The 24,800-nt window shown below is 40.4% G+C and overlaps 1 protein-coding gene across 1 annotated transcript in view; it reads left to right on the top strand.

Annotated features, from left to right (window-relative positions):
* Positions 1-24,800, top strand: part of NALCN (sodium leak channel, non-selective) — a 264,944-nt gene that overhangs the window by 190,583 nt on the left and 49,561 nt on the right. The window contains 3 exon segments of the mRNA XM_059902583.1: positions 10,500-10,573; positions 17,688-17,735; positions 17,737-17,772. Coding sequence (XP_059758566.1) covers positions 10,500-10,573; positions 17,688-17,735; positions 17,737-17,772 — 158 coding nt within the window.

Below are 24,800 nucleotides of genomic sequence, written 5' to 3'. Positions count from 1 at the left end.
TTTAAAAATAGCCCTGTCTGATTACCTTTATCACATAGTTTAAAATACCTGTCCTTCTCTGTAAGCAATGAGCAAACAAAAATGTAACATCTTTAAAGCCATTGTGTGGTTTGCTCAGATCCTAAAGGAAAAAGACAGCGAACAGTGTGGTCCCTCTTTTCCCTTGGGGTGTCCTTCCAAACCCCACAGAAAAGGCGTTCCCAAGTGCCAATTCCCACATCTCTTTCCCTTTCCACTCCCCTACACCCCCGTGGGCATCTTCAAGGAGTCCCCTTTCCTCCTGATTAAAGGATAAACCTGCAGATCTTGAGAGGAGTCTTACTAGTTTCCAAGCAGAAGGGAATCGGGCAGTGGTTTTTCTACTCATTTTTTCCCTCTGTATTATTGGAATTAAACCCTCAATTCCTTAAGTAGAGTGCTTACATAAACTGAGATGTGAACTTGGCTTTCCAGTAACCCTGTTAATAAAAGCAGCTCACTCTGTCCTCAAGTGAATCATCTCATCAACGTCGAGGTTGCCACCGTAGTTGGATCTAAGGACTCTCTCTGTCTCTGGCGGACCTCCCTGGTCTTTCTGCCCTGCTCTCTTGGCTGGGGAGCCCCTTGTGGGGTCAGAATCTGCTGTGTCTGGGGAACATGAGGGCCCATCACAGAGTCACATCAGCATGAGACAGATGGAGAGATGAGGGCTGTCCCAGTCACCCCCTTGTATCCCTGTACTTCTCAGAACAGTAATCAGAACCCATATGATAAAGAACAGTGAGGATTTATTTCTCCAACAATAGAGCGATGTCTGCTCTCTCTCTTATCTCTCTCTTTTCCGCTAAACACATAGAAAGTTCCATAGTAAGCCTTCATAATTAATAGCTAACACATGTACAAAATGAGGAGGAAACAAAAAAAGTAATTACTGTGTTTTGTTTACCCTTTACATTTCCATAAGTCTTCAACAGTCACTCAGTCATTCAACAAACATTTATGGAACACCTGTTATTCGTCTGGCACTCTTCTGGGCTATGGGAATTCAACAGTGAGTGAGGTGTGAACTATGCCCTTGAGAATCTTTTAGTCTAATGGGGAGAAACACGTGTGAATGGATGAAAGTAAAAACTATTACAGGAGCATGAGACAGAACCCCCTAAGTCCTTCCTGCAGGAGAAGGAAGACTGAGCCATAGAGGACAGATTGCTCCAGGCAGGGAGGGAAGCATGTGGAAAACATGGACCGCATGATCTCCTTAATGTAACTGATTGTGAGAAGCAGAGTAGAACAGTCATTAAGACCAGTAATACTGATTACATGATGTAGGTTCCAATCCTCATTTATAAACAGAGATCATTCTTATTTTTGAGGTTTGTTGTGAGAATTAAATAATATATGTTAAATGCTTAGCATCGCACCTGGCATAGCATATGATATGTGCCTATCAAACCAGATAAGAAAAGTTACTTTAGGGACTTACCTGACTGTCCAGTGGTTACGACTCGGTGCTTTCACTGCCTGGGCCCGGGGTCAATCCCTGGTTGAGAAACTAAGATCCTGCAAGCTACACGGCACAGCCAAAGAAAAAAGAAAAAAAAAAAAAGTTACTTTAATTAAACCATGCCATGAAGTCAGATTCAGCAAATAGACATATTCATCAACCAAGAAGAATTACTTTTACTTAAATTAACCTTCAGATGTAACAGTCTAGTTGAGCACAATATATTAGTTACTGATTTATTTTCCTTATTGTCCATGAGCCTGATTTTTTTTAGTCTGATTTTTGATGATATTTCAGTTGCAACCCCCGTGCCTACCTAGTGTCTCAGCCTCTCAAGAAGTAAATTAAATTGTTCTGGAAAGGTTTACTGTTCACAAAGCCTTGTTGATTGCCATACAGCATTTTATAATTTTCTACGTAATCATATAGAGTATTTGATGGTTTGTTCCAGTAACTCCACATGTAGCAAGTTACTCAGCCTGATCTATAATTTCCAGGATGAACGTTAACTCACTTTAAAAAAAAGAGAATAGCCTGTTTTCATCTTTTGGGCTTTTATTCTTCTGAAAGAATTTTCTAAAATAATAGCTTAGCATCTCTGCAGTGCCATTCAAGACACATCTCTAGGAGAAGAGTGGCAGATTACATGTTACTACCGCTAACCGGAAGCTGTATCGCAAAGATACAAAGTAGTGTGGTCCCAGGGAGGGAAGAAGTATGTCCATCAAGCCCAGTATGAAAACCCTACCACTTCTCTCTTTAGCATACGAATGCTTTAGTAGATAATTGACTGCCCACTTATTCACAGTAATAATGGAGATGCATCATTTAAATGACAACTTTTTTTCCATTTTTATTGATCTTTGCAGTACGTTTGTGAGCTCAAATTAAAATATGGCTGCATTTATGTGCACATTTGACAATCATTTCTAGAGGACTTTTATATGCAGTGTGCTGGGTTATGGGTTAAAAACACATTTTGCTGCTTTCAACTAACACAAGAGTAGGAATTCCCTATCAATGATTTTTTTTTCAGAATATTTAATTGTGTGATCATTTTTAGTTTGGAATTATATGTCATTTGTCTGCATTCCTTAGGTGCACGTTTATTGGGGGTCAAAAGTAAATCAGTCTAGGATTAAGCATCTTTTATACATAATATAGAAGGCCTTTGATCAAGTGTTTTCGGTACAGTCTCCAAAACAGGTCTGGGAGAGCTGAGGTTGCAGCTGAACCTGTCTTTGAAATTTACACTTTGCTCTACTTTTTAAACATGCTTCCCCTTTGAGTATAGTCATACTTATAAATTGTATTTTCCATTAAGTCTCAATGTGTTATGGTTGGTGCTTCCGCTGACATTCTTGTTCTTTGGATCTGAAGTTCAAATACAATTGAATTGTAATTGGAGACCAATAGCTGCTCCTTGCACTATCAGAGTACCATGGATTTTAAATTCACAAATAGCTGCTTGGTTAAAAGCATCTGGCATTTTCTCCCAGAATCATAAATCCACTCATCTTTTTTAAATCTCTGCAGATTTTCAGTCTTTGTCTTTCTGTTTATAACCACGAAGTCATTTTGGTTTTTACTTATATAATCTAAATCTCCCTAGCATGTATTGTATTTTATTACCAGTTAGCACTATATATAAACATATCTAATTTTTTTCTGTAATTGAAGATAATGTTTTCCCCTCATGCTTTGCCTCATCAGTTATTATACTAGTTTAGCTGAGATACAAGTTGTTGGAGATTTGACCAACTCTGCAATGACAAGCATTAGTGACTAAAGCACAGTCATAAAATTCAAGTGCCAAAAAGCCAAGCCAATGAAGTTTCCAATCATTTAGTTTCTAGTTTTACAAGACTGTCCTATATCTCAAGTGAATAGAGGCATTTCAAAATAAGCAGTCCTCCTTTGTAATTTTTACCTGCTTCACATCTGTTATTTTAAGGATTCACTTCATGAGAAAAAAAAAAAGGTAGAACACAGAAAGAGCTATCTTTTAATATTAAGAAATTTATTCATTCTTTCAATATATTTCAGAAATGAACTCTGCACAGTGCTAGACTGGAGGAAAATGTAGTGGACAAGGAATACACCATCCTATTCCTAGATCATGTGGAGCTTATGATCTAGTGGAATTCACAGAAAGACAAAAAGGTGTTTCACACACAGAGCAGGGACTGACATGTATGGGGTGCCCTGGACCCCAAAGGAAGAGTAAAGATTTGGGAGGTGTGTGTGTGTGTGTGTGTGTGTGCACATGTCTGCACATGTGCTTGTACACGTACATCCTTATATATTTTTTTAAATTTCCTGCCTGGTATTTTCTCAAGATTCAGAATTTATGATGTTGAAATAACTTAAGATCAGAAATCTTGACCCATCATCTAAAACTCCCTCTTTACAAAAGTCACATTCTAAGACATATTTCAAACCTTCCTAACACACTAATACAATGGTATTCACCTTTATATACATTGTAATAGGACTATTTTAATCTTTCTGCCACCGACACTAATCACGTTTTTAAAATTCTTTCTTTCTAAGCATAGTGTCAATTTTGCAAAAAGTTTATTTTATGGAAACATCTTGCCATGCACAGGATCTGTCGTATGCACTTTGGGATTAATTTTCAGTTCACAGGTGCATGAAAAATTCAAATACAGATAAGTGAGGTACCACCTTCAACCTGTGTAATTTTAAGTAATTGCTCAGTTCCAATTACTTTTTTATGTGGGAGACTTATTCAATAAAGTGGCTCATTATAATAATTACACTATACCTTTCCAGCAGAAATGACATTCATCAAGCCTTGTTCACTGGACCGTGATTTGGGGCTTAATGGTCATATGTTTTTATAAATTCTCTCCCACTTAATATCAATCTGTTAATATTTTCAAAGTGAGAAAAGAAAAATAAGGCCTCTCAAACTTTTTCCCACTTAGCAACAAAAATGTATTGTTAACAACTCCAAATCAGAAAAGTTAGTTGAATATTTATAATGTTTATGGCTTTCTTTCTCAAATAAATATTAATGGCTTCATTTTGAAGGTCACTAGAGTGAAAGATGGTTCTTTAGACCTAAGCATGGAGCATCCCAAAGGAATCTAATATTCCCTGATAGGTTTGTGGTTACTCCCAGGTGATGGAGTAAATTGAATTAACGTTCTGGTTAACTAAAAGTTGTGATGGATCCCCGATTATAAGGATTCAATAAATGTAAAATATAAATCCTATAAACCATCCTGGCTCTAATGGGTTAGAAAGGTCATTGATTTCTTTTCATGCCTCAGCGTTGTTATTCTGAAAATCAGTTATGGATATATAGAACGAAGAAAAAAAATTGGCTAGTTTAGATTTTGTATTAGGCGTTGGGAGAAGCAAGAGCATGTTATATGTTCAAACCAAATCTTCCAAGTCAAGCAGACAATGTTTTATTACAGTATAGCTTGGAAAATTCCTTTTTTATACTTCTTTTTTTTAATACTGCTTTTTTAAATACTTTTAAAATACTGTGACATTTTACATAGACATCATGATGTAGTGAAAAGCTGTACAATCCAGAACTCTAATCATAATTCTGCAATTTATTATCTGGGTAACCTTAGACAACCTAATTTCTATGAACCTCAGATTTCCCATCTGTAAAAAAGAGATAATAATACTACCTATGAAGATTAATTTGAAGATTAAGTTTAAAATGTGTAATATAGTACCTCAACACATGATCAAACAGCCGAGGAAATGACTAAGGATTTAGAGGATTTGAAATATACAGTTTACCAGTTTCATGTTATGGCCATTTATACAATTCTTCATTCAATGACTAAAGAATATACATTCTGATTCAAGAACACATGAATGATTTATAGAACATGACCACTTACTACACCACAAAGGAATTCTGAATATAAACCAAATCAGTATCTTAGAGAAGGAATTATTTGACCAACATAAAATTAGAAACCAAATAACAACCACAAAAATCACCTACACATTAAAGAATTTTAAAACCGGGGCTTCCCTGGTGGTGCAGTGGTTGAGAATCTGCCTGCCAATGCAGGGGACACGGGTTCGAGCCCTGGTCTGGGAAGATCCCACATGCCGCGGAGCAACTGGGCCCGTGAGCCACAATTACTGAGCCTGCGTGTCTGGAGCCTGTGCTCCGCAACAAGAGAGGCCGTGATAGTGAGAGGCCCGCGCACCGCGATGAAGAGTGGCCCCCGCCTGCCACAACTAGAGAAAGCCCTCGCAGAGAAACGAAGACCCAACACAGCCATAAATAAAATAAATAAATTAATTAAAAAAAAAATTTTAAAACCACTTCCAAATAACTGAGGGAGTATAGAAGACACCACAATGGAAATAAAAAGTATCTAGAACTGAAAAATAATGAACATAATATATATCAAACTTATGAGAAGTAGCTAAAGGAATTTTTAGAGGGAAAATCATAGCCTTGAATGCATATTTAATAAAGGAATAAATGTTGACATAAATCTTCCAAATATTCAACTCAGGTAATTAGAAAAATATCAACCAACAAAACACTAAAACAGCAGGAAGAAAGAGATAAAAAAGATAAAAGCAGGTTTTTTCTCTGAATTAAACATTTTGCAAATTATGTTTGTAATTAAATCTAAATGCCTTTTGGTGTGACATGTCTTATTTTCTGTGAAATTTTGTCACTGCTTTATCTTAGCTCGGGCAAATGCATCACTGCAAAATGCCATCGCTTGCTCCATTTCATTAATAATGCTTAACATATGTGTACTTCTTTTGCAAAGGGAAAGTTTTATGAAGCAGTTTATTGATCTCCAGCAACAGGACACTTGCTGCCTCTTAGGGGCTCTATCCTCATGACCTCATCTGAACCTAATTGCCTTCCAAAGGCTCCTCTCCTAATATCATCACACTGGGGTTAGGGCTTCAACATATGAATTTTGGGGGGACACAAACATTCAGTCAATAACACACGGTGCTGTAGGGAAGAAGCCAAGGTTAGTTGCAGGGCATCAAATGTTTCTGGGAACAGGCAAACGCCCTCTTCCCTCTACACTAAAGAAAAACATCCAGGGGACTTCCCTGGCAGTCCAGTGGTTAAGGCTCCATGCTCCCAATGCAGGGGGCCCAGGTTCGATCCCTGGTCAGGGAACTAAGATCCCACATACGGCAACTAAGCCCGTGTGCCACAACTAGAGAAGCCCGTAGCCAAAAATAAATTAATTAATTAAAGAGACAGAAAAACATCCAGGAGTGGAATCAAAAATAACAAGAGTGATAAAGGAAAGAGCAGATCCAGATAAAATTGGTAGTGTCAGGGGGGAGTGAAAACAGAGCCAGGAAATCCCAGAAGAAAGCTGCCACATTTGATCCCTGTATTCTAACAGAAGAGGAAGCTCTGAGGTTAGGAGAGAAATATTGGAAATGCAGGAAAACAAATTTTGCATGAAAATGAGCAACCGAAAATCATCAAAGTCAAGTTCCCTACAAAAGTTACAAGAAAAAGAGAATCAGGAAGGGAATGCTATCCTATAGACAGGTAAAGAATCAAGCCTGTATCTTGCCTTCTCCTTATGAATTGAACTACTGAGTAACCAAATAATACATGTGGGGAGGTGCCTCATTATAAAAGTAATCCAGCTAATAAATGAAAAAGAAATGACAATTTTACAAACTGGGTGAATCAGTCATCTAAGCAACGAATATCAATACTGTTAACATCACAAAAAGAGGGACAACCAGACATGATGTGCATTCTGATCAAACCTGAGTGTGATGAAACTCAGAATCCAGTTGCCCATTTGCAGAAAGTACGGAGGACAGAAGAACATGGTGAACTATACCATGAATGTACACTTAGCAAAATCCAGGCTCCAGGAAGCTATGGGTCCAATGGCCCAGGGTCTTCAACTGTAAGGGGGACAAAAAGAGGAACCTGTAGATTAAAACACCTAAAGGCAGTGCCAGAAAATTGGCTAGACCCCTCCTTTGCTATGCCCTTCAGCTCCAATGTATTCAACCACAGATAACTCTATGCAAAATGATTTGAACTTCCAGGGTCTTGAATTCCATGTTCAAGTGCACAATTCTGGGACAATCTTTTAAATTAAAATTTTAAGACTTAAAAAAAAATCACTTATGTTTTGTTTGAACATTTAAATTGAATGTATTTGTTTTTGATTATTAATTCAGTCACAGAACAGTTATCTTGTGGAGCTGAATGTATCAGGTTTACAAATATAAAATCACCCAAAGAAAGAGGCTTTTCAACTAATCTTTTATTTTTTTCAATTCAAATGCTATGTAAATATGTCACCCATACCCTTCTTTTTAAGTCCTGCATTTCTGATAGGTTTATATCCAGAATGAACAGTTACACCTTTCATAAGCTGTAATTCCTTAAGTGCTTTGATCATTATTTCAGGTCCTGTCAGTATCTTCTGGAGCCAGAAGAGGGCACTGCAGAGCAGTGTAGCTGGTGCTGTCGGCTGAAGGAACTGCGCGAAGCTTTACTAAAGCAATAGGAGAACTAGATAGTCACTACAGGCCTTCTTTATTTACCAGCAGAAAGAACAGTTTCTAAATATATATCAAGGCTATCAAATACAGGTAGGTAGGTAGATAGATTAGGTAGATAGATAGCTATAGATATCTCCTTTCTTCTTTCAAGAATATTCCCAAACCTGAATTGAAGTTATTCTATTACGGTGTTTATTCTTCTACTTATTCTGTTGTTAGTTACAAAAGCAGTGTTCAAGGACTCCTTGGTACAGATTAATAGCATATTCTGTTTTACCTGGTTCAAGTTTAGGACAAAGGAGATTTGGAAGCCCTTTAGAAACCATGTGCAGTGCAAGAAGTAATTTGGAAACAATAAACACATGTTGTCCCCAGTGTCTGCAAAGGTTTTTCCCAACCTGAAGAACACTGTTTTAAGTGTCAGCTGCCCAATTACAGGGGCAGAAGCCAGGTGATTGAGTTCAGACCATCACCTTACACTAGGGGAAAGACGGCTAAGGCCTGTCTTTGTCCTTTGAAGATGAAGCAAGTGTGGGATCCACAGTTCTCTCCTTAAACTTGCCTTCCCGGGGGCTCTGTAGCCTGGGCCCTTTCATAACTGGTGAGCACTTTCAGCTGAGTCTTCTGTCTCCAAAGTGACTCTAAACAATGTTCCTCAGGAGATGTGCTGTCACCTCAGGGGGGTTCAATCAACGCACAAAGTCACTCGTCAGCAGAGGAGAGAAGATGTAAGAAAGTTTCATGATTCGATCATGGTAAACAGCCTTTTGTGCGTTACCCTGAAAATATAATTTCAAAAAAAAAAAAAAATGACTTCCACTCTTGTTTCCTTATCTACACATTAATTTATTCTTCCAAGAGTTCTAGTGAATAATGAAACCAGCTCAGGTTTTCATTATTGGAAAAAAAAGAGTGTACCACCTCTCCTCACGTGAGGGAAATTGCCAGTGTGTGCAGTGATCCTTCCCTTCATTACAGATTTGCTGTGAAAGAGGAAAGTTCTCTTGCTAGTAATGATGCTGTGTAGGTTGTCAGCTGTGGTGATGACCAGCTCTTTCCCAGCTCTGGCAATATGGCCACATGGGTTGACATTATAGCATTCGTTTATAGGTTTGTCTGCAGATTGGAGCTCTGTGACTTTGCACCTCAAGTTACCCATCTCTCGTTCAAGAGAAACTGGATGGCCTATTTTTTCTGAATACAGAGTTATTCTGTCTCCTGCTTGATTTTCCTCCCTCAACTTTGTTTGAAAGTGTTTCCTCCATTCTCCTTGCTTAAAGGACCGCCTAGCGCAGCACTTGCACAGGTAGTTTGCACCAAGTTAATCTGCCCTGTGCACACTTCCAGCTTTAGTCCTTCACCCACTGCTTCCTTCGCTTGTAGAAATCCTAACTATCCTTCAAGGCCCAGTACGACTTCTTCTTCAATCAAGTCTTTGCTAACTATTTGAGACATACCTAGTTCTCCCCGACCCAGAGCCCTACAGCCCCCCTTTACCTTTTCTATGGTGCATAGCACCTAGCATTTTACAAGCTACTGTACCCTGCTTTTTACTGATAATCTCATGACTCTCCAGTAGTCACTAAAATCATACCAAGTGCTCAGGAAATCTAGTCTAATCTATTGATCAAAGTGAACGGGACATTGTCCAAGTATCTGAGGTCTGCAGCTACACTTCCTAGTTATTGAATCTTCCCAGGCTGGTGTTGTCTCTCTCTTCTTTCTCTGCCCTTTTCCTGCCCACCCTGGATCCCTGTACACCTGTCACCAATCTTACTTCTGTAACTATCAAGCAGGACGGAGCTGAGTCTGTGGAGTGTATCTTCTGGTTTTTAGCCAGCCTCCAGGATTTTGTTTTCTTAGTCCTTTTCCCTGGGTTAATTTCATCGTCGCCAAGGAGGAAGAAACCTTGAAAGTTTGTCTCATTTGTCTCTATGTCTATAGGCAAAACAATTCTTAAACTCATCATTCAGATGAGTATTGGGTCCCAGAATCAGATGTAATGTGGATTAGACAATATTCTACTAAACGACGACAATAAGGGTCCAGTAGTCATTGCAACATTAAATTCTTTGGAAACTGAAAACCCTATTCGGATGTAAGGAGACATTACTACCAATGAGCATAGCCAGTGTGTCGCCCCCAAAGCTGTGACACGTAGCCTCACAAGCTTGTTTGCAGTTCTATTCAAATAAAAGTAAAGATAGAAATTAAAATTAAACGATAGAATCAATCATATGATGAAAAAATTCATGTGTATTGTTTTCATAGTGTTATCTGTTTTGTGTGTGTAATGATTTGTCAGTATATTTCCCCTTTACACTCTTTTTTTTTTTTAACATCTTTATTGGAGTATAATTGTTTTACAATGGTGTGTTAGTTTCTGCTTTATAACAAAGTGAATCAGCTATACGTATACATATATCCCCATATCGCCTCCCTCTCCCCTTTACATTCTGAAACTAAAGTCACACTCATGATTTTACAGCTTCGCAAGTCTGTCTTCAGCATCAGGGCAAGGAACCTTCTAGAAAAGGAGACCGCAGTCACTAAAATTTTAAGGTAACATCGTTTAACACTGATACATATTTAAATACAAATAGGATTAAGTTAAGCAAAAAGGACCTTTTTTTAAAATAATGAACTAATTTTCTGAGTATCAATATATACTTTCTGCTACAGAGTAGGTTTGGGTAACTATGTACTTTAAAATAATGTCAAACACATCATTAACGTCTCTCCTGAAAAAGTAATATTTTATTAGCTCAATCAGCCATTTTTTTCTCTTTCATGCACTTAGACATAAATTATAAGTATAAACATTTACAGAAAGATGAAAATAACTTTTATTTTTACAGATTTTTGTCTTTCGTGATCTCTAAAAGACAAATCACAATCTAAGGGAAAAATGGTAAAAGGGAAAGCTTTTTAATTTATTAAAAATAAATGTATTTAAAATCTATAAGAATCAAAAGCATATCCATTTTAGAATGCTTATAAAAACACATAATTTTAATGCTACTTTCTAAAATCTGCCTTGAAGTATCAGAAAGGAAAATTAAGCTAGCTACTTAAGGGTATTTTATAAGACTATGTTTTAATATAAAGTAACATGATCATTATAAAAATGCATAAGTATTTGGAATATAATTTATTGGTTCCTGTATTACATAGACATGTATAAGAAATACACCTAAATATTGGAGCTGGAGGTGGAATGGCTGACAAGGTGAATAGATAAATTCATAGTAGGAAGCCCTGTCCAAACTGTGCTAAAGGGAAGGAGTTTGATTCTCTTCTACTCCACCTGAGTTATTAAGAGTAGTCATGAAAGCATTTTGCCAGAATCTCTATAACTTGTATAACTGGAATGAGGAAATAAGGCTAATAGATATGATTTGAGAAACTATTTTGACTTTGTAACACTACCTGAAATTTGTATGCCAGAAACAATCCTAACTCATCGAGACAGGACTCTGTGTATTTATTCTTTATGTTGGCTGACGATTCATGCATACAGTTGAGTGTGTGTTGGAGTCCCTTCTATGAGATGAGAATAAATATTTCTGGGGCTTATATAGTATCACCGAAGAATATGATGAGATGAAACTGAAAGGTCTCATTGAAATAGAGAAAGGAAAGCTTCTAAGCAAATATAACCACCTGTGAACCAACTTCAGTTTGCTTCCAACTGGCTCGATCCTGGCGTTACCATCGGATAACACCACGAGGCTGGCCTCAAACACTATGTGGTCCTCCAGGTTCTTTATCCAGCTGGAATTGTACTAGACACGTTCATGGCACGGTCAGTCCCTAGGGTCTTGAAGACTCTCCCTGCTCACACCAAACAGGTCATGGGCTGGGTGCTGGATTTCTGGTTCACCCCCAGGAGCCAGAAACCACCCACGAGGAGATCCTAATATCCAGAGTCTACCTGCCAAATTAGGAATCAAGTGACCCTACTGACCTGCCCAGAGTAAGTTTCCAGAAGGTGCCCTAGAGGTTCCCAGAGACCTTCAGAGCAGAGGCAGACAGGGACCCTTGGAAGGAGGTGACCTCCATACACCCCCGTTCCTGTGAACTCTTTCTTAAACTTGCTCTTCCACTTTCCCTTTTCCACCACCTTTCCTACTCACCTTCTCCCAGTTTACAAAAGAATGGTGGTGCTCCCATCCACCCAAAAGAAAGGTGAAGGCCTAGGGTGCACTGATCTGAGAGGTCCGGTCCTCTGGGTGGCCAGACACAGGGGCTGTTCCCGCGTGGCTCTCCCAGAGCGAGGGCCCCATGGGCAGCCCCTTATTGTCCATCCAAGCGACAGATTTGTGGAAAACTTCCTTCCAAGAATTCATCTGCCTTAGAGTTAGGCCTTAGCAATACATGGATGTCACAAGGGCCTGTGTTAACATGTTATTTGTATTGAAAAATAACAATCAGACTTCTGACAGATTCGCTGATTGGTTTGGCAATAAAAACGAACTTTGTGGGTGTGCAGGGTCATAACATTGAATGGATTGGATGGATGAGACTCCCCAGTATTTTCTCAAAGTTATATTAAAGCACGTATACAATAATGCTAGAAAGTACATCCTTTACTGCTAATTGACATTATGAGTGGAACATTTAGTTGTTGATATTTAAAAGTACGGAAGTGGTTTTAAAAAGATAATTTATGAGTACCTGAGCAGAAACAACAACAACAACTAAAAGAGAGAAAAAAAAAAGAGAGGAGAAGAGAAATTAAAAAGAAAAGGAAAACATTTATAGTCACCTGGGGCCAGTGGTTCAAATAGCCCTACACAAATTGGAGAGGAAGGAAGGTTTCCAGCACTCTCCCAGGGTCTCCGTGCTCCCACCGACCCTCTCCTCCCCCAGGCCTCCCCTTTCTCTCTGTTAGGGAAGTTCTGCCAGGTGACTTAGAAGCGGAAAGACAAATACTATATGATGTCACTTACATGTGGAATCTAAAAAAAAAGTCAAACTCCTAGAAACAGAGAGGAGATTGGGGATTACCAGGGGCTGGGAGGTAGGAGAGATGAGGGGATGTTGGTCAAAGGATACACGTTTCCAGTTTTAAGTTCTGGGGATCTAATGTCCAGCATGGTGACTGAAGTTAGTAATATTGGATTGTATACTTAAAATTTGCTAAGAGAGTAGATCTTGTGTGCTTACCACATACACACACAAACACACACAAACACTCACACACAAACACAAAAACAGTACAAAAAACAGTAACTGAGGAGATGGACGTGTTAATTAACTTTATTGTGGTACTCATTTCACAATATATATGAATATCAAATCGTGTTGTACACCTTAAATGTACACAATGTTATTTGTCAGTTATACCTCAATAAAGCTGGGGGAGAAGTTGCCTCTCCCTTGACCATCTGCATTTTGAAAGGAGGCTTTGAAAGAAGGAAAGAACTTTAAGACCAGGAGGTGCAGACTCGATATCTTAAAAGATGAGGCTGCCTTGATACAAAAGGGAGGTCCGATGGAGACTTGTTTCTGTCACTCTTGATTTTCCTAAGTGTTTTGTTTTCATAGACTTATAGTCTTTAGTTTCATCTAAGAGGTTCCTCCCCAGGGAGGCATGGAAAGAAGACCTGAGCTGGAACGTTTGGGCAAGTCCATCACTGGTGGGCATTAGTCACATATTAGTGTCTTAGAAATAACTTTTTTAAAAATAGCAAATATTTGGGGAAAATAATACAAGACACATCCCAGAGGTAAGGTATCTGGAGGACTGTTGTATAAACAGGGAAATTATTTAAATTTAAAGTTTGGAGGAGATGATCTTCAGGGTCCCCCAGGTGTAACACAGGATACTGGACTTAGTGTTAGGAGGCCTGGACCAGCGTCTGGCTCTGCTCTTCTATAACCTTAAGCTACTCACTTATCTGAGCCTCCGTTTTCTCATCTGCCTTTGTGGTGTAGACTGCCCCAAAAGGTCATCTGAATTATCTGTTGATGAAGCGAAGTGAAATGTTAATACTTATTATGTGAGGGAAACCACCAGTTCAGCGGTCTTAATAATGTCTCAGAAGGGATAGGTCAGGGGTGGATATTCATAAGGTTGGGGGTTTGGGTTTAAGTGTTTTTAGTGGGGACGTCTGGTTGAGATTGGGCAGAATTCTTCATATAAGAGTTTAGGTCATTTTGCAATATGTACGAATACTGAATCATTATGTCGTATACCTGAAACTAATGTTATATGTCAGTTACACCTCAATTTTAAAAAAAGGAGTTTAGGACTCTTCAGGATATACAAGTAACAAGTACTTGTTATTATCGACAGGTAACCATTACTATTTGGGGGAGGGCAGCACCCAGGGTGGGGGATGAGGAAGAGGTGACACACTTTCATCTCTCCACTGCCTTCAGTGCTCTTTCCACCCTCTATGGCATGACAGTTCAGTCATCAGCTGTGGAGTTTGCACTTCTGATTTTCACTTACCTTCTTGATTTGGGGTGATTCTGAGAAGAGGGAAAATAAATGGTGACTCTGGGCTGCCATCTCTACTCCAGAAATCTGTTCTATTCTCTGCCTTTTGAATTTTTAACCATATATATGTACCTTTAAAAAATAAATACAACTAATTTTTAGAAACAGCATTCTTAAAATATTTAGGATTGATGCCTACCTGGGCAGTGTCTTGGCCCGAGTCTTGATGAGAACCAGTTAATCTGATGTGACTGGTTTGTCCAGTTGATGACCTGTTGTCTAGAGAAAGGAAATGGCCCATTAGTCTGTAGCTCGGATGAGTGGATTTTTGGAAAGTTCCTGAAGCTAACAATGAAATTACTTATGGTTAAGGCCTTAAATGCCTGGACATTCATTTCCTGGAATGAATATTCAAGTCATGCTGATGGAGAGGTCTTGATTCTTAGTATTGATAATTAAGCTGTGGGGTTACCATGGGTCTCAATTCTCAGGGGACCCACATTTCCAAATATCCATCTTTCATTTGAAACAGGGTCGGCATTATTCCAGCGAAGACTGTGCTATATACCTCCCTATGAACAGGAAGTTAAGTCCACAAATGATTTCTACACATAATCATGTTTAATTTGTATTCTTCTACTTATTTTTTGAAATTAATTGTCTGCTTTGAAAATTGAAATGAACTTCTGGATATATATGGGAACACTTTTGATGAGAAACAAAAGTAGGGCATTTTTACAGAACTTGAGAATAGTGTCACAAGCTTAAATGCAGGTGACTCATTTGGCACTAATGGGCCAGACTTATCTGGAGAGCATTGTGAGAGAGAGGACGGCCCACCACCTAAATGATAAAATCCAGGGTTGCTATTAAATTCACTCTTATTTTGACTTCATCTACACCATTCAGCTCCACTAAAGAAAGCTTCCTTCAAAAGGCAGTGACCTTTACACCACATCAGATGAAATCAAAACAAAGAGCAGTGCGTTTCATCACCCCCTCTACTGAGATTTCTCTAATTTGAGCCCTGAAATTGAACAAAAATACATTATCATTCCTGCTAGGCTGAATACATAGAGAAATGTCAGAATAAAATAATTAAACATTTTACATTATTTTAGAAAGTGCCATCCTTTTGTAGTTTGCCATCAGCATCTCATTAGCTAGGATGGATCTTTATAACCTTTTTGAATGCTCAGTCTGGTATGATATTTGTATTCTGATATTTGGATCTATGACATAATTTTCCTTGCCACACACTTAATTAATATTTTTTTTAATTTAGTTGAATGCTACTTACTATTTAAAAATTAAATATATATAATGACATATGTTTGGTGAGTTTTTCTCATCATTTTAAGAGAGTCATTTTTATTGATTACAAATACATATATTTCTGGACTGGAATTTTGTGCCCTTCTTGACACTGACCTACAAAGGGCGCCTCATTCCTGTCCCAGGTCCGGTCACATAGAATGTGCTGTATCGGTGTAGTAGAAATGGAAAGAAGACAGGATTTGCAGCCAACCACACTTGGCTTTAAGTGCCCTGAGTAGCAGTGACTCTTGGGAAGGCTCAGCTTCTCCATCTGCCAAGTAGGGCTATAGGTGACCTCATAGGAGTTAAAGTGAGCATGTGTATCACGTACTCACTTGGCAACTCAGTAGCCAAACTGAGTTCTAATTCTGGCTCCATCACTTCGTGGATGTTTGACATTGGGCAAGTTACTTAATGTCTCTGCACCTGCGTTTTCTCCTCTGTTAAATGGGATCTATAAATTTATAACCCCTGCCTTATAGGAGAGGATTAAACGAGTTGGTATCTGTAGGTGATTTTTCATTATTGGCAATAAGTTAGGGGAGACCCACAGTTGCCCCTGAGAGGCAAGCAATTGACAGTTACCTTTCAAAGCTGATCCTCAAGGGCATGGTGCAGAATCTCCACTGTTGCCCAGCAGAGACTAGATCTGAGGGGCATAAAATGCTTTTGATACATCGGTGTACTCTTTTTCCAGGTTGATTCCAAGGTTCTTGCTTACCCAGCTGGGAGCAGTCTATCTGCTGCAGCTTTACACTCAGTTAAGCCTTGCTAGGCTGGCTAACATCTTCGAGGTATCATCAGATCATTTGTTTAAATCATTTGCTGGGTGTTTATTGGTGGATATAGTCCCGAACTAACAACATAGATTCCTCAGCCAAGGTTGGCATCCCCGATGGCTGGCGGGAAGTCCCGGGCTTGGAGAACTGTGATTGTCGTAGTGCCCTAAGGGCGGCTGTCAAGTTCTCCATTCTGCTTGGCTGCACCAGGAAATCAAACAGTCCTATCTCAGAAGCGGGAAGCCTACATAGGCTTTGGCAGGAAGCCTAGTCAAACAGGTAGAGACCAGCATCTCTCAGGGACAACCAGCAAAGGGAGAGGTGAGGGGTGGTCACAGGTGTTGGTAAAGTCAAGCCTGATGGACTTGGCAGCTGGAAGAGTGATGGTGCGTGGGATTTAAGTCAAGGTCATTGGCTAAGAACAGCTGGTGATCAGGGCAGGGGAGCAGCTGTACAGAAGCTGTAGCTGCCGTCGTGGGCACCACGGGTAGATCAGTGACCGTGGGGCAGAGACAAGCATAGCGTCATCTTCTGCGTGGGTTGTAATACCTGCCTGGAACCTTCGGTGTGCACATCCCTTTGGCGCTCCGTAACTTCGGGGTGGATGAGGGCTTAGCTGGGGGTGGTCCTTCATGGGCTGTAGGCTCAATGAGGGTGTTTCTCTTGGTCCACTGGCCTCTTCGAGGGCCCAGTTCTCCCAGCTCTCTCTCCCCAGGGTCTAGGACAGATGAACTGACGTCTGGGCTGTTCTCTGGGATGTGAGCATTTTTCTGAGTCCGTAGCAGGGTTACTAAATTCAAACCCCAGTGAATGGTGTGGGGTCTCAGACATTTTGTTTGCTGAATTTGGATAGATGCACTAAACGCATGGATTTCCCATGAGGTCACTTTCTTTTTCACGTATGGTATCTACGTATGATGAGATGTAAGGCTTCTTTCATTTTTCAGTCTACAAGAGGTTCTGGTTGTTGGTGTATTTACATGTCTACATATGAAAACATTTTCATGAAAAACACAAGATTGGAAGGAACTAATTCACTGTTGCTATTGAAGAGCCGTACTCAGGACTGGGCTGACTCACAAAGGAGCGGGATACTTACTGGGGTAAAAGCGCAGCTATTCCCTCATCGCAGCAAGAGGCCGGTACAGAGGTGCTCACCTATTAGCATCACTGGGTCCCTGCTTTGGAGGATCACGTTGTCACTTACATGGAGGCAGGTAAGAGCCCCTTCCAGGAAACACTCATTATCTGTTCTCTTACCCAGTTCTACAGCCATAGTTTTACATAATTACCACTAAAGGACTATCTTCCTATTGTCTGTTGATGTGATTACATTATATTAACCACATCTGATAATACTTGACAAGGTGCAGCTCAAGATTTGAGTAAAATCCCTCAAATTTAGTGTCCTGCAAAGCTACGCCGCTGTTCCTTTAGATGGTAATTACGTTTAATACCAGATAGTATCGTCGTGTAATCTAAGTTTTCTATAATGGATGAAAATAATTTGAAGACTCACAGTCCTCTCTCTTTCGTTACAGAAGGTACAGGCTTTTCCCACACCCTCGTTCTGGAACATTAAGAAAGAAAATGTGGAGACAGAGAAGAAAGAAACCGAGGACCCCCTGCTGCTGTTTCTATAAACAACTAGTGGTGTTTAAAGGCTAATAAAGCTCCAAGATCTCTCTTAGAACCATCACCTTTGGGCCAATTTTAAAATATTTTAGATGGAGAAATGTCAAGAAAAATAGAGACAGTTTCTTAAGACATGATTCTCTCCCCTCAACCTCCATAAAAGATTTTATATAAATATATGGCTGTCATATAAGGGGCAATTGAAATTCCACAGCACAAAGGCAATGCAGAGAAGAAGAAAAAAAAAGAGTCAATCTTTCTTATGTTTTTTTCAAAGCCTTGGCAAGAAACCAGGGGTAATATTTTTGCAACTGGGAATGTGTGTTTGCTGAAGAATATTCCCACATTTGAATCATCCTCAGGGGTCCTAGGCTTGTTTTACTTTCAAAGGTAGAGAGGGCATCACATTAACCCCAGCTGGGAAAAGGAAAATGCCCCACTGTAATTCTCCTCCGGGGAGCGGGGATAAAGGGATTACATATGCCTGCATAATGGGGAATTTCCTCACTCAGACAAGACAAAAGACTTCATTATTTTCCACCAGACACTTGAAGCCTTGTGTCTCCCGGTTCCAGAAGCCAAGAAGGCCGACCAAGTTTGTTTAATTTTAAACCGCTAGATGGAGTTTCTAAGAAACCGGCCTTCCAGGACTGCCCATTATGAAGAGATAAAGAGAAGATATTGAAGACCTTCATGCCATGACTCTTAGGGTCTTTGCCCTAAGACGAGCGAGACCTTCCCTGAAGATCACAGAGTGTGTCTTCGATACCTGTGCTTTGCTTTTTCTCTAGGCAGCAAAGAAATGAACACTTTCTTCCTGAAAACGTATTTCTTTGATCCTTATGTGAGACCAAAAGGCATCTAAATCCTCATGAAAAATTTAAAGTGGCAAAATAGAACTTAATTGAACATCGGAGTAATTTTCCTTCTGGCTAGGTCTATTCCTGAGTAGCTTTAACAATGTGTGCGTCTCATTTCTTATTGGTGCAGTATGAAAAGTCCCAAATTCCTCAGTTATTTACTGAAACAGTAAATAACTATTTAACAGTTATGTAACTATTAAATAGTTATTTACTATTTCAGCTTGGCAGTAGATTCCTGTAAGACAAGATGCACAGTGACCCTGTTCCCAGTGACAGATCCAATCTCCTGTTTAAGAGATTGATTTCAGCTCAGCTTCATGCTGGCTTGCAAGTTTCCCTTAATAGCTCTCTCATAGAATATAGCTAAAGATTTATAAACTTCCTACTTGCAAGAAGCAACGTCTGGTTTTTTGTTACCGTTTCAGGGTCTCATCTGTTATAGGTGTGCAGCCTGCTTCTTGAGTGGTGTAGTATTCTAACTTGAGATCAAATTAAGATTATTTAACTTCCCCTTTCGAAAGCATATTTCAAACACTAAAGCCTATTTTGAAGGCATATTTCTGCTTTGTGAATATTTCCGTGCTTCGTGAGCATGAAGGGATCAAAAAAGAAATGAAGACATTTGATCTTCACAGAAGATGTCAAGGTTCCTTCGTGTAACAGATGTTTCTTGAGCGCCTACTGTGTACAAGGTGAAGTAATCAGTGACCAAGCAGAGTGTCGTGGAGCTGTTTGGAGCATGGCGTGGGCGAGGAGCTGCAGGACCAGTGACAGCGAAGTGGAGGTGAGGCTGGAAGGGCAGGTTGGAAGCGGACCCTACAGGACTTTGCAAGTCAAGCTGAGCTTTTGGTCTTCGTCTTTCTCTGAAGAGCCGTAGGATGCTGAAGATTTTAAGGCAGTGATGATAGCTGTATTCGTCACCTATTTCTGTGTTGCAAATACTCCACAACTCAGTGATTTACACAGCACGTGGAGAACCTCACAGTTTGAGTCAGGAAGCTGGGCCTGGCGTAGTGGGGTCTCTGGCTCTGGGTCTTTCACGAAGCTGCAGGCATTTTGACGGGAATGGGCAGAACGCCCTCCCCAGCTCGCTCGCACGGTTATGGACGAGCCGGTGCGCCTCCTGGGCTGTCGGATGAATGCTTCACTTCCTCAAGGGCTGTTCAGGGGAGGGCGCCCTCACCCCTTTAGGAAGGGGTCTCTCCATAGCGCAGCTCCCAACGAGGCAGCCTTCGTCCCCAGAGCAAGCGAGAGACTGCGGAAGACGAAAGCACAGTGTCTGGAGACCTCTTCCATCTCTTCTGCCTTCTGTTTGTTTAAAGCAAGTCTCCAAGTCCCGCCCACACTAAGGGGCTGCACACGGGCATGGAAGCCAGGAGGTGGGGTCATCGGGGGCCATCTGAGAAGCACCCGCCGCAATCACACCGTGATGGTCACTTCAGAAATCACTTTGCTTGGGATAATAATACGTTTGCGGAGACCGCTTGAGAGGCTGTGGCTCTGGTCCAGAGTGTACATCACTGCTGATCCGTCAGAACAGAGAAGACTTCCTTTCCAACACAGATCTGTGTCAAACTTGCTGTTCTGTCCTCCACCCTCTATGGAATGTTGTAACATTAACCGTGACACAGGACAAGGAAAGTCAATAATAGCAACTAAAATTTAAATCGAGCGTTTATGTTTCCAAAGCGCTTGCACATTCATAATCCTGCTTGATTCCTCCCACTCCCTATGAAGTCAGTAGCAAAGGTATTATTGTCACCACATCTTACACGTGGGGCACGGAGGCTCGGAGAAGGCATGTCACTTGCCTGAGGTCCCACAGCTGGGAAAAGCTGAGGTCAGAAGTGCGTGGTTCTAAACTATATGTTTTCTCAAATCATCTTCTCCATTTGGCCTCCAGACAGAGGCAGAACTTTCTGTTCGCTTCTGTGCTGCTGGGTGGAGACCTGCAAACCTCTGCGGCTTTGCTACTTTGAACCTGAGACTAGCGAGTTCTAAATCCTGCCCCCATGCTCCCCTCACTTCACTCTCCGTACACCCCCATCTCCCCCTTCACGTGTCCGTTCTGTCCATCTGTCAGCCCGTTCGCGTGCCGGGAACTGCGCTTCTAGGAATATGGGTTTGAGTGATGAAATGGTCCCTGAGAAATGTACAGTCTAATAAGGGAGGTAACTAATGATGGCCAAATGCCACAAGCATTAAACAAGCTCGGTCAATAACATGCTGCAGGAACACGGAACATCAGACATAATCCTCCCGCGCTTTCACATCGGTGAAATATTTATTTCTCACTTGATGTTACTTATCAGAACCCATTTATATCAAAGTTTGTAATTATATGACGCACGTCAAAACGTGATTTGGTACTTCCTAGTTTGGGTTACAGTTGATGCTTGTATGTATAATAAAAGTGTATTTCCTTTTAAAAATAATAAAGCAAGCTTTTACCATACTTGCATGTGAACCTTGGCACATTGCATTAGAGAATATATAGCCTCTTAGTAGCATCTGATTGTGCCAGATTGAAGTGACTTTTCTCCCAAGTTTATTATTGTCTTAAATAACAAAATATTTTACGTTTATCAAAGAATGTGACAGTGGCTTACGTATGAAGCTGTTTTATCTATGCAGAAACCTCCTAACGTTGCATCCTTCCTACATCTGCTTCAAAGCCCAGGTGTCCTCAGGGTGGAAGTACTGTGCACCTGCTTTCCCACACCCTTGCCCCCGCCAGGCCTCTCCTACCCCTGATCCGTCTCCTTTTATCTGAGTTTCTTCCTTCATCCATAGGGAACTCGTTTTTGACAACTAGTCTCCTTGTGTAATATAATTAGATTTTCCCCATATGTTTTCTTTCAGATGGACTTATGTATCTGTAGAAAAGTTTCTTCTGTACTGTTAGCTGTTTTTGTTGGGGGAGGGAGATTATTACGGACAAATAGCTAGTTATTAACTATAATGGATACCTTGCCTAGAAGAAAATTTTGCCTTTTAATTTTAGTAAGATTCTACCACTGTACTTAAAAGGGGGGAAGCGTAAACCTTTAAGAGCCTTTCATGAACTGCCTTTCATGTGCCCCCCTCAAAAAAAGATTGCCTTCGCCCAATTTGCTATGAATACGACCCTCAGTTTTCAGCAATGAAACCCTAGCATTTACCTTTAGAGTTTCCCAGTTTGAAAGACACTGGACATCCTCAAAGGAGAGAACGAGATGTCAGAGCATTCGGTCTGAGGAGAGACTCCGCAAGGAGACTGACCGCTAAATGAAGACAGAGCCTGTTGGCCTTGGTTTTGGTACCAGATCTGGGGGTGAGGTGCTGGGGTGTGGGTCTGGCACAGGGGGTCAGAGAGTCACATTGAGCCTGAGGCTCCAAAGGGGACCATTAACACCCCGGCGAGAGGGCCCCACCTGCCTGATTTCCCCCTGCTCGATCGCAGGGCACCTTGTTACCCCAGGGAAGGAGGAGGTGAGTCGGCGGCCTCTGCTCAGAGAACAAGAAGATTCTGGCAGGAAATGGAAACCACCGAGGTTGATGCTGTGAAGTCACCTGTTACATGTTCTAACTGGCCCAGGGTTAGCGAGCATTTTCTTCTTTTTTTCCCATCAGTATCTAGTTTGAAATTGTTCCAGCAAGCAATGCTTAGAACGTAGAAGGAAGTGGTAGGAAAAGGATAGTAAGGCAAATGGTTCTATATGTTACATTTAAGTGGCTGTCTTAGTCTGATTAAGCACGGGTTTTCTGATTGTAGGATAGAGCTAAAAAGCCAGCCCCCATCAACCCCGCCGCAGATGAGTGAATCACAGAGAACCTGAAGACTCACATGTGGACTGCAAACATTCATGTCACGTGTGTGGCTGAAACTCCAGCCCATTTGAGAATTATTTTCTGAATTCTCTAGACCCAACAGAAAAGAGAGAGCTGATCTTGAAGCAAAGAGGACAAGAGGGGTTGCTTTCTCACCCCAACTTCAGCCACGCTATTGGTGGAGGAGATGGAAGAGGAGGTGTCATAGGGTGGGGGTAGGGGGACTTCCAATATGGGTTTGTCTCCATGGAGACCTGCTTGTCTTGTTCAGTCAGAGGAGGGGGTCTCAGGTGTGGTCCCGACTCTTCTCCAGCAAGGATGCTCAGGCATCCTCAGACTGGGCTTTCGGGCAGACACCAGCAGTTTTTTTTTTTAAATCACAGGCAGCTTAAAGCCAGTTACATTCTATATACTTCAAGCATAGCAGGGACGCCCAACTCAAATGGGTATTTTATAATCAAGTTGTATGTGTTTTGTATTTAAGACCTATAGGTCTCATCTACTTTAGGGAAGTCTTGTGACAAAAAGTAAAAGTTACTAAGTGGTTAAAAGTCAAGTCTTTTTTTAAATATTGAAGTACAGTTGATTCAAAATGTGTTAGTTTCTGGTGTACAGCACAGTGATTCATATTACATATATACATATATATCTGAATCTTTTTCAGATTCTTTTCCGTTATACAATAGTTACAAGATAATGAATATAGTTCCCTGTGCTATACAGTAGGACTTGTTGTTTATCTATTTTATGTATAGTATTTTGTACCTGCTATACAGGGACAAATTAGGAGTTTGGGATTAGCAGATACAAACTACCATATATAAAATTGAAGGTTAAGTCTTGACTGCTTACACAAGTGGCAAGGCTCTGCATATCTATGCCAGAATAGCACTGTTCTCCAAATAGATTTTTTTCAGAATGCCTTCATGATTTTCAGACCTTTGTCCAAAAAATAATTCATACTGTACATAATATGAGATCATCCTATACCTTTGTCAACTCAGCTGAACTTACAAATGCATTTTCCTCTTCGACCCCATTCCAGTCCCAGAAATAGCACAGTCTCTATATATCACTGCCATAAATCCTTGTTGTTCAACAAGATTTTGACTTGGATTTTATCTCAAAATGGTCCATGTTGCTCATTAAACTAAGAAGAGTGATTTGGGGGCATTATTTCCTGTAATGCATTTACATTTGTTGCATGTGTATGATTTCTCATAGGTATTCGTCATAATTATCTTCACTGGCATCAAAATTGTTTTTAAGTACTTGAAAATACACATGATATCATAAGAGATGCTGTTTTAAGTATGCTGAACAGACATAGATCTTTTTCTCGAAGATCTTAACTCTGAGACAGACAGTAATAATATAACTCAAAGCCAATCTAGAAATGCAATTTAGGAACCATAAATACGAAAGTGTTACGAATGCAGTGACAGAAGTACATGGGTTCCAGTTTGAACACATATGGTGTCATAAAATTTGCATATCACAAAATCATTGCATTTTAAGTCTGTGAGTTTTCTTCAAGATCAAGGCCTTTTCCTCGCTTTATGGATAATGAAACTGAGCCCAAAGATCCCTCAACTGGTTCGTGACAGTGTTGCCTTGGAACACAGGTCTCTTAACCACGGATTTCTTTTCCTTCCACTTGACTACTACATCAAGGGAATTTGTGTCATTTCCAGTTGGAGAGAGCTTCCTGGAGAAGAAATGTTGTTTTCTCTCCAAATCATTCACACCACAGGTGTTGCGTCACCCAATTGTCTTCACTCATTAGCAAATCTGAAATTAACACAAGCCTGGTTACGGTTTAAAGCGAACATGTTTTAAAAAGTCTTCAGAGCTTTGTGACTACAAAGAAAGTGGCAACTGGTTACCTGTAAGCCACAGGCTTTCAGCTGACGTTTCTCTAGGTATTCATTCCAGCT

The sequence above is a fragment of the Balaenoptera ricei genome, chromosome 18 (assembly GCF_028023285.1).
Source record: "Balaenoptera ricei isolate mBalRic1 chromosome 18, mBalRic1.hap2, whole genome shotgun sequence".
NCBI lineage: Eukaryota > Metazoa > Chordata > Mammalia > Artiodactyla > Balaenopteridae > Balaenoptera > Balaenoptera ricei.
Note: the sequence above shows the minus strand (reverse complement) of the source record. Positions and strands in the feature narration are given on the sequence as shown.